The following is an 11,530-nucleotide window of genomic DNA, read 5'->3' as shown; positions in this document are numbered from 1 at the left end:
GTACGATTTGGGACAACGATTGCCGTAATTGTTATTTTTCTTTGTGTTATCTTCTGAACAGGAGCAGCTTACGGGATAGCAGATTATACGGGTGAGTCCTGCAAAAAAAAAATATATAAAAACAAGTTCTAACAAAAAAAAAACAGCAACTTTTTATTAAACTTGGGTTATGATGGCTTTGTAATCGATTCAATAGTAATCTATACGTATACGTAAAAATTTGCGTGCTATGTAAACATTATTGATGAGCCGTATACGTATATTATGATTAGAGACGTTTATGTACCAAGTATATTTTTTTCGGTTTTTTCGTGCATGAAAAATAGCTCGAAAATCCTGTCGAGTGGACGCGATTAGCGATTCGAATATTCTTTCATTCTTATCACGTGTTTGGGTTACATCTTTGAGATCTATTGTATTATATTAAAAAACACGTTGGAACGAAACAAGAGGATACAGGGTCTTTAATCGTTACAACCAATTATGTTATGTCTATAGCTCGATTTTTGTAGAGCGTCAAACCCGCGCGTCAAACTCCATAACATTAATAATAATTGGTAATAATTGAAAGAACAATCCCACGCTATTTTTTTAGCTACTGTAGATGCGAGTAAGGGAAAGAAATAGTTGCCGTTCGTGTTTTAAGTTTTCATCCGCGAAAGACAAAAAACTGGCATGTCCTATGCATACATATATTATAAATATATACATGATAATAAATCTTCATTATCCAAATACTTGTACGATTTGTATTTCGAAACGAACGAAAGAAAAATAATTTGTGGCATCATAGTAAATTTCAATAATCTAGATAATTGATAATTATTATCAATATACTCTTGATACATTACGTTTGGCATAGCTGCATGCATGAACCACGCTATTGTTAAAAATCATCTTTCTATTTTTTACTCTTTTACCGAATCTTGAAACAAAAAATAATAATAATAACGATATACGTATGTTTGACATTATTTTTTTGGGGGGAAGGGAGCGAGCGGTACCACTAGACTTCACATTTTCTGATTAATTTCTCGTAAAATTACGCACATGTATACCATCAAAATTGATTTTCATTTCAATTTCCGGAACTCGATATCTACATTGAAACGGACATTTTATTTTATCTATGTTTGAATATTTTCCGTATATACGGAGCGTCCGATTTTCAATAAGGTCTCTGTCGACGAAAATCATTTTTGTCGTAAAATAAAAAATTATGAAATAAAGTTCTTTGTAACGCGGATACCGCCGGTGTCAAGTATAATTCTAAATTGAAAATACTCCGTGAGACGAGCGAATACAAATTATTTGTTCAATTTTTATTTTCTTCTTCTTCTTCTTCTTATACATGTAACTTTTTAAAATTTATCGACAACGACAGATATGTTCGATTTACCATGAGCGGACACTCTGTATATATAATAGGCTCATTATTGTCGGGGAGGATTGACGAATTTAGACTGTGACGCCCTCCGGAACTAACTTAAATACTGAGATATTTATGCAATAACCCTCAACGAGAAATCGCACTATCAGAACTTTCGATCAACATCTCATGAAATCTGATAATACCACGGAAATATATAAGTGAGGGCATGCGCGTGAGAAAATATGTCACCGCTGTGACCAATGTTCCGGGGGAATACACGTAGCACGAATGTGCTACCAGTCTAAAAGCGAGCGTATCCATCTCTCGAATCCCAAGTGTCTATGTAGGCATTTTAATAATACAATGTAACACATGTATATTGGCTGCCTCCCCTTAGCTAGTACCTTTTACCGCTCATCGAGAGTATTCTACGATAGTTCGAAGCAAGATTTTTTTTAGATTCGAGGAATTGAAAAAAAAAATACAATATCGAAGCAACGTCGGAGCTATACTCCCTTCGAATAAAGGGATATCGATGGTTATATTGCAGCAGCAGGTTTCATAGGCTTTCATTTCCGCGTTACAAGTCACGAGATTTTGCCCCAATAGTTCAAAATATCTATTTCTTTGATCGTGAGAGCTATCTAGAGGGCGCTGGTCTCAAAATTCCCAATGCCTTTGTATGCATGCGTGCGTGCGTGCGCGCGCGTGTGTGTGTGTGTGTGTGTGTGTGCGCGCGCGCGCGCGTGTGTTTGCGTTGTATATAATAACATGCATATAATGTACAAGAGATAAAAAAAAAAACGAAATTTTCAGTAACTCGAGGTCAACCAGTCCAGTCTTACATAAGAGTCCCGAAAAACAGTTGATACAGCTCGGAGACTTTTGCAATCAATCGCATGCAGAGATCGGCGTATTTAATTACAGTTGCGCTCCATGTACCGATCAATGCCAAATAGCAATCGCAATTCATTGATTCTATTACTGATCCTCGATTTTATTTCGAATTCTCAATTTTTTCTTTTTTCTATATATATATACAATTCCAATTTTTTCCCCGATACCAATAACCGCATTGTTTTCGTGTAATCAATTGTATCACGTGGCCTGAAATTAAGATCCGGCTTTTTAAAAATCCATCAATCCTTTTGTAATACGCATCGAGTAGCTGGTCAAACGCAGGCCATTATCTGTTTTCAATCAATCAACTTTGAATATCAAATTATTATCAAAATTGCAATCGCATATTAATGAGCTCGTGATTGATGAAAAATTGAATCCGGCACGAATGATTTTTTTTTCCATCAAGATATAGATGGTTAAATGCGTAGATATTTCCAAACTATTCCATGGAAAATAGTATACAAAAGTGCGAGTCAATTATATAATCGTTCTATATGCGGAGACGAGCAGCGCAGAATATAATCGCGCGCGTTTAATAATGTTCAATCGGTGAATGAGAAATTTTACGAATCCGCGGGTCGGAATACTATTTGCATTGGACGTAAAAAATTTAGATGTCATCGGTAATTGTAGTACAAGTGTCATTGAATACGCTTATTCTTGCGCCTCGACCAAGTCCGGGTTGACGTTGGTCTTGTTCGCAGAGTCCGGCGGGTCAAAAATTATCTCGTGTCTCACGTGTGTTCGAGGCAGCAAGTTCCCTGGAGGAGAGGTCGCTTTAAAGGCTATGAAAAGTCGGTGAAAGGTTCTTCGCACAGCTGGAGAAGCTCGCGGAGGGAGGATCGATACGAATATGTTAAATGACATTGTGTATTTTTTTGATGAAAGGCTTCAACCAGAGCGGTAAATTTACTTATTCCGAGGTTAAAAATTAAAGTCGCGGCCATAGTTGCAATATCCAACCTGGATTCGAAGCAAAACGACCTCTCGCTCCAACCGGACTCAAAGAACGACGACCCGCGATTCGACCTGGACTCCGAACATGACCGCATCCTCGATCTAAATACGGAGAAGGACGTTGTTGGGCTGGACTTTTGATCGTTGATCGACCTGACTGAGAACGGAGCAGCCTCGGCATAGGAAGAGAGCCTTCTCTCCCGGAACGTTAACGTCGATCGTTCGTGAATCCAGTCTACGTTAATGTACGAGGACTCCGAGAACGAGTTCCGGGTCGAGCGAGTACGACGAGCTTGCAGATATGCCATTTGGAGATCGAGGCGGTCGTCCAGCGACTCCGATGACAATGTCTCTTTTGCAAAGGATCAGCCTTTTCACTGACACTCGAACCTCGATTATTCAAATGAATATCTCATTTCGGTTAGAGTTTTTTTTTTATTTTTTTTTATTCAATGAAAACGTGTTAACAATTCTTTCGTGCGGACCGATAATTTTATTATATACAACGAAACTATATTGAAATGCAATCGGTTGGCCGATGGAAGTTTGTAACCTCGCGTCTACGCATATATATATATATGTATATGTGTGTGTGTATATTTGCCCGACATTCCGAAGAATTGTCGGTCCTCGGCGGTATATACGGTGGAACCTCGCGCTTTTTCAATTTTCCACTTGTATCTTCTAGCTATCTCCACCGAGCTTGCTCTCTATATATACCTACATGCATCGTGTGTGTACAACGCGTTGGTCAAAGCGAACATCGACTCGACGATGAGTAGCCGCGTTCAACGACAAATTTCAAAATTGTTTTGCTTGCGATGCCCGGCTCCAAAACGTCTACTCCTGATTTCGAGATTGGCCTACAGACATTTTTTCAAACGAGGTTCTACCGTAAATGAAGAATTGTTAAGTTTTTTCATACACATTGTTTGTGGAAAGCTGCCAATCTCAGATCGCATGTCTACTCTTTTACTCGGTTCATGCGAGAGAAAACCAACAACAAACACAAATATAGTGTTTGATGCGTCTGAGAAAAGGTATATTCGTTGTGTTTTGTTTCCCTTATTTGCAATTGATCTATTTTCGTGTTTTATTTCGTTTCTTTCTATATTTGTACAGATTTACATATAAGTATACTGTTGTGCTATTGATAGCTGGCACGAGATTTGATGCGCTGTATCGCTGTGCGATTGCATGATTTAGACGCTTACGAGTAATGTTTGATGAGGCGTGTTATCGATTTTTTCCTTTCCATCAAATGGATTATCAATAAAGTATTTGCTTTCCTTCTTAGGGTGCGATTGTACCAGGGCTAATGGAGCTTCTTTCTCTTTTTTGAGCCCCCCTTTCTTAGCAGCATCTTCCGCGTTGCGCCCAATACCACATATTTATTGTTTTTCAACGTCTGTGTCGATCAGTGTCGATCCAAGAGCGATAGACTGAGAGAGCCTCTTTATTACGAGGATTCCCGTAGAAATACAAGTTCGAGGATGTTGTTGAATTATCACGAGTCTCGAAAAATCAACATATATATATATTAGGGTGGTCCTTATTTGGGGTTGAAATTTTTTTCTTAAATTCTCCCTCTGTTTCGATTCTAAATCTCTAAAAAAGACACCACAACAAATTTGTGGTCAGTGGGATGATGGGAAAGGGTGCCGGCAAGCCCGGTCGTTGTTTCTACTTCAGTCAAATTTGTGTTTGCTTTATCTTTGGCTGCTATTCTTTTTCTATGTATAAATCACGTCGAGCCATCCAAGTGTACTCGAAACCCTTGTTGAAAATTCGAACTACAATATTTTCCCGTATGCCCAGGAATAAATCATCAGATGAATTTTTATTCGTTGCTCCTGAATTTCGATAATAGACAACTTTTCTATCGTTATTCTATTTGTGGAGAGAATTATATTTTCTAAAATTTCTAGATCATTACTTCCTCTGATATTTTCTTCATGACCTGGAGGCAAACGGTTCTATTTGCATGGTATTACTGAATTTATAGGGGAGTATGGGGCAAAGTGGCCCACTTAAGGAATTTAACGAGTTTTTTCGGGTAGCACATGGTCATTTACTTATTTTTATGTCCCCAAACTGATTCCACCTCATTATTATTCGAATTTTGAAAAAAAAAAATTTTGGGGCAAAGTGGCCACCCTCTCAAATGCGGTGAAAATCAATAATTGTCACTTCTGGTTAAATAGACGTTGTAAACATTGAAGGCCGCGATAAACCGAAAAGAAACGAGGCATAGTAGGTACCCTCCTTCGATGGGATGAAAAAAGAATTAGTCGGAATACTTGGATAAATTTTGCCATTACCAGTGGCAAAAGCCCGTTCTTATCGGGGGCAAATCGTGGGAAAACCGCCATTATCACGAGTCTGTCGTATCGCGCAAATCTAGTGAGTAAGAAAAAAGAGATCATCAAAAAAGAAAAATTCTTGTCTGCGGCGGACGTTGCGTGTATTTTCTGCGATCAACTTCATTCGCATTCCTCCAAAGATTGAATTCGCTGCGAAACATGCCTAAAATGGGCGCACACCTTGTGCGCAGGTGTTGATGAAGATCAAGTCCATTATAAGTACGATTTTTGTCAATTAAAATAAAATAGACATTTATCAGTAATTCGCAAAATGATTCTCATCCTCTGCCTCAAATAGCTATCAATTTCTCAAAAAACATAGAATTCTCACTGATTCTGTGCCCCGCCAGAAATCGGAATTGCGTGAGTGGCCACTTTGCCCCAGAATTCAAAAATGCCCCAAAAAAGTGGGTGGCCACTTTGCCCCATGTTCCCCTATATCTGTCGTTTTCGGGATTCATTGCTCAAGAACAGCCTTTTTTGAAGGCCGATGAATCGAAGTAATCTTGTTTCATAGGCTTATGTCAGTTTGTCGGTGTTTTGATGTGAATTCTTACATCTGAGAATTTTTTTTTATAACGTGATAGTCAGGCGTTATGTTGAGAGATACAGAATAAAAGAACTGTTTTGAGAATTTGTTTGTCAAAAGAAAATCGAACGCAACGCCGAAAGAATTTTGATGAATAACTCGCCATAAGATACAAATCCTGAATCATCGGATGTGCTATGTCAGCATTTTATATGAAAGTTATTAAAGAATAATGATTATTTAAGAAGATTAATATTTAAGGATAGAATTTGTAGTCATGGTGGCTTGGGCTATGCCAAGAAAACTTAAAAGATATCAGGAAGAATATCGTTTTAGCTGGACGCTGTGGCACGAAACATGATATTCGGAACGGGGTCGGCTTTCCCAGGGAAGTGTGATAGTTAAATTCTATGTCGCAGAGACTATAATAGGAAAATACGCAGAGATTACAAAAGGAAGAAAGATTCGAATAAAATGATAAATGACCGGTCCCAGCAGAAAAACATCACTTTTATATAAAATGCCTTTTTTTCAATCGATTCGGACTTGCCGGCACCATTTCCCATCATTCCACTGACTCCAGCTTTTTCGTGGTGTCTTTTTTAATGATTTGGAATCGAACCAGGGGGGGAATTTGGAAAAAAAATGTCAACCTCAATTAAGGACCACGGCAGATTCCAGGACATATGGCAGTTTTGAGGACAATTCTGGAATTTTTTTAGTAACATGGATGGCAAACGTTGCGCTCCTTGGCTGGGCTACTCCGGGGATTTTGACCTAAAAATTCCGTCTCTCCGGCGCGAAGCGGAGAGACCCACCCATTTACTTCTCAAGAATTTTCTTTTTTCTTTGTTCAAATTAAAAAAATTAAAGAAAAAAATTCTTGAAAAGTAAATGGGTGGGTCTCCCCGGCGCTTCGCGCTTCGCGCCGGGGAGACGGAATTTTTAGGTCAAAATCCCCGGAGTAGCCCAGCCAAGGAGCGCAACGTTTGCCATCCATTTTATTAAATGGGTTCCAGGACTGTCCTGGAACCTGCCAAATGTTCCGGTAAACACTGCTATAAACATATAAATGTCCTGGAATCTGCCGTCATATCTACATATATATAGGGGAGAACGGGGCAAAACAGGATACCTAAGGAAATATTGAACTTTTCAGTCATTTGAAAAGCTACGTCTATTTTTTACTCCCAAAAACCAAGAAATGTGCTGAAATTTTTTTCAATTAAAAAAAAAAATTCCGAGGCAATTTCCCTCAAAAATTTGTGAAATATTTTTTTTAATAATTTTCATTTAATGCACTTTGGGTGCATTTTTATTTTATAGAAGTTTGTATTCTTCATTCACCGAATCATGGATTCAGTGGTAAAGTTTTGTGGGAGTGGGCACATGATTTGTGTGCTGGTGTGACCACAGATGATAGTCCGCCAAAATAAGGGAACTGCGGCAAAGTGGCCACACGAGGCTATTTCTTTTTTTTTCATTCAAATTTCATTCAATTTCACCGTACATTCAAGACATCTAGTCAAAATCGTCCGTAGAGCATTTTTTTCAAGGGGAAGTCCCCTTTGTCTCACAATTTTTTTTGACAGATTATGAAAAATGACTGTGAAAAATAAATTTTTAAACACAGAAGTAATTGACAGCACATATGTAAACCGACACATCTAGCTTAATTGCTCATGGTGTATCCACTTTGCCCCACATTCCCCTATATCTGCGAATATTCTCATAAACAGTAGTGGAAATTAAAAAAAAAAAAACATGATGTTTTGGAAAAAATATATTTTTCATTCATTTTCAGACAAATATAAAAGTAGAGAAAAAAAGTCAAAAAAATTTCCCGAATTTTTCGGATATCCCGTTTTGCCCCGATCTCCCCTATATGTCGGAGAGATGAAGGTCATACATTGGTTTACAAAAAGACAAAGGACGGAGGAGCAGTTGACGAGAGAATTGAAAGGAGAGCTGATGTATCTTTGCGAGGTTGACTTCCGCGTGCTTTATTTCCGCATGCTGACCATTGAACGAGCGAAAAGATCGATTGTGCGTCCCAAATAAAACGAAAAATACGTAATGCGCATTGTCATTCGACGGCCACAAATGAAACGAGGCATTGGGATCTTATATAATTGGGGCGTCTGATCACACGATTTCACTTTTACGCTACACTATACTATTTCGTTAATAAATTTCAGCCGAGTATCGATAATATCGTTCTGACAAAAAAAGGGTAATAGTCAAACAGATTCAACATGTATTCGCAGTTAAATATCTCTCTCAAATTTCTATAAACCTCGTCAATGGGACAATTTTTCGTACTATTTTACCATTTCGTTTAATTACAATCTTTTCTATATTCAGTCATTTTCGGAACAGGCTTATCGGCGTTTTCAAATGTGTTGGTACAATTGTTACGGTTCTAGATCAAATTTATTATTCATTAGGGTAGTTTATTTCGCGTTGTTGCGCCCAGGGAAAGAGTCCCATTTCTATTAATTATGATACCTCTATATTAAGGTGCTTCAAAGTCTCGCTCTTACCCCCTCAGATTTTAGTACTCGATGACAAACAAAATTTACGCATAGATATTCAAAACTAATGTTTTCAATTTTCAAAAATTCTATGTGATATAACAGAATTACCTTTACCGTTAAAAAGTTATGCATTTGAATTCGTTTTTCGTACGTGGTTGGATTGATTTGCCTATATATAAGATTGGCTACACGTTGATATCTGTTCGAAACGAAATTTTCTGAAAAAACGTTGAAAAGCTGCTTCATAGTTAGTATCATACATTTCTTAATAATGGAAATTTTATTACAACCTCCATCAAATTTTTTTTTTTCAACTATAACAAATTTTTAGTATGAAAATGAGGCTTTCTGTTCTTGATAATGGAATACTTATATTTACCCTTTGGTATTGAGTAAGTTTTTCGTTTCAGCAATATTATTGAACATTTTTAAATTTTGGAAAGTTAAATCATGTGAAATCATTTAATCGAGTAGAAAAAACAAATAAAAATGCATAATTCATTGCCAGTATAAAAAAATTTTACATTTCAGGTAGTTTTTGTGTCTGTTATATAGGTACATGTTAATTATACAGGGTGTCCCATTTTAATCTTACACCTGACTTTTCTCGGAAAATATTGCTCGGATCAAATATTGTGTGGAACAAAACTTTTAGGGGTTGAAGGGGGACGTTTGATAAAATTTGGTTTGTGGATCCAAAATTTAAAATGGCGGCGTTAGAATGGCCGACATGTTTTTTTCGAATGGAAACAACTTTTTTTCATCACCAAAAAATTTTTCAGCGCAAAACCAGCAACTTTTGTTGGAAAAATTTTTTGATTAAGTTGATATTTTTTAAGTGAGAACATCATTTTCAACTATTTTAGAGGTATCCAGGATGCACCGCGAAGAGATCTTTAACGTACCAAGTGCAAGTGCGTTTGCGTGTGCGTCTGCATATGCGTGCATACGTGGAGGTGCATGTATGTGTGTTTTTTATTTTCATTTTATTTTTCAACTCTTTTTAAAAAGAGGGGCATGCAATGCCTTTATGCCCATAGGTACGAGCTCACAAGGATTAGGTCTCTCTGCGGTTCGTCACTACCGCAGTATTTTCGGACTCCAAACCCTCCTTGTGAGTGTACTCTGATCCCTCCCTAGAGATGTTCAAAGATCCCACCATTCATGTTTAAACATGCCTGAACTCTTCTCTCAAAACCATCAACTGTGCGCAGGAGAACATCTCTCGGGATCGCACGGCAGGCAGCTTTTATCCGCTCCTTCATATTCTCTCGTGTTGTTGGAGCTTGACGGTAGACAGCGTCTTTTAAGTACCCCCACAAAAAGAAATCAGGAGACGTAAGATCTGGTGACCTTGGAGGCCAATTTACAGGACCGTCTCGACCAATCCACCGTTGACCAAATGTTGTATCCAGATGATTTCGAACAACATGAGCCCAGTGAGCGGGTGCACCGTCTTGCTGAAACCACATCTGTTGACGTGTTTCCAAATCCAGATCTTTTAGCAAAAGAGGCAGTTCATTTTGTAGAAAATCAAGGTAACGGACAGAGTTCACATTTCCCTCGAAAAAATGGGGACCTATTAATTGCCCGTTCACAATACCACACCATACGTTCAAACTCCATCGATGCTGGTGATCGATCTGTCTCAACCAATGTGGATTCTGATCAGACCAATACCGAAAGTTCCATCGGTTCACTTGACCACGGTTGTTGAAAGTGGATTCATCACTGAACATAACGTATCGAAAAAAGTCCCTGGATCGCTCGATTTGTCTCAACGCCCACCGACAAAACGCCACGCTTCGCAACGGATCTGGATTAGGAGTGTCTTGGTGGAATTGTAGTCGGTACGGGTGAAGTTTCGCACCTCTCAATACACGGTGCACTGTCGATTTGGGAAACCCCAGTCGTTCCGAGATCACTTTGGGACTCAAATGAGGATCAATTGCTATCATGGCTAAAATAGCCATGTTTCGGGCTTCATGCAATCCACCAAAATTATTGACGTTTGGGAAATGTCGACGGTGGCGGATCATCCGACCTGCCCTCGCTCGCTGCTCAAGGGTTTGGATTGTCTGCCGTGGTGGGTGACGACGATCAGGATATTCACGTCGATACAAATTTTCAGCTCGGAAGTGATTGCCCCGACAACTCCCTAAAATAAGGAGCATATCAACGATTTCGTTGGGACTGAAATCAGCCATTGTTGCTAATTTTCAGAATTTTCCTCTAATTTAAGAACTTTTAAAAATTTCGAGAATCAAGAATTTTTCTCTGATTTCAGAATCTTTACAAATTTTCGATTTCGTCTCTTGCTAATGGTTGCGGAGTCAGAAGATAAGCGTTTCAATTAATTTTTCATCCGTGGGCGATCACAATGACTTCTAAAATAAAAAATTCTTCTCTGATTTACAACTCAAAAGTAGGCGTAAGTCTCGCTTACGTGAACTTATCTTTAAGCGTAAGCCTCGCTTGCGTGTACTTATCTTTAAGCATAAGCCTCGCGTACGATTAAAGGTAAGTTTACTTTGTAAGAGATTAAAGAAAACATCATTGGTAGTACTGACGTAGTCTGACTCCGCAGCCATTAGCAAGAGATGAAATCGAAAATTTGTAAAGGTTCTGAAATTAGAGAAAAATTCTTGATTCTCGAAATTTTTAAAAGTTCTTAAATTAGAGGAAAATTCTGAAAATTACCAACAATGGCTGATTTCAGTCCCAACGAAATCGTTGATATGCTCCTTACACGCAAACGCACTTGCACTTGGTACGTTAAAGATCTCTTCGCGGTACATCCTGGATACCTCTAAAATAGTTGAAAATGATGTTCTTACTTGAAAAATATGAACTTAATCAAAAAAATTTT

General features: G+C 38.2%; 1 protein-coding gene across 9 annotated transcripts in view; it reads left to right on the top strand.

The window, feature by feature from the left end:
* Glut1 (Glucose transporter 1) overlaps nt 1–11,530 on the top strand; it is a 123,957-nt gene that overhangs the window by 81,488 nt on the left and 30,939 nt on the right. For 7 of the 9 annotated variants that reach the window (XM_043432998.1, XM_043433006.1, XM_043433002.1 and 4 more), the window contains one exon: nt 62–91. In XM_043432998.1, coding sequence (XP_043288933.1) covers nt 62–91 — 30 coding nt within the window. Of the gene's footprint in view, nt 1–61; nt 92–2,188; nt 2,355–2,979; nt 3,650–11,530 lie in introns of those variants that run through there. The other 2 variants (XM_043433004.1, XM_043433003.1) reach the window with 2 other exon arrangements.

This window comes from Venturia canescens, chromosome 1 (genome assembly GCF_019457755.1).
Source record: "Venturia canescens isolate UGA chromosome 1, ASM1945775v1, whole genome shotgun sequence".
Taxonomy (NCBI): Eukaryota; Metazoa; Arthropoda; class Insecta; order Hymenoptera; family Ichneumonidae; genus Venturia; species Venturia canescens.
Note: the sequence above shows the minus strand (reverse complement) of the source record. Positions and strands in the feature narration are given on the sequence as shown.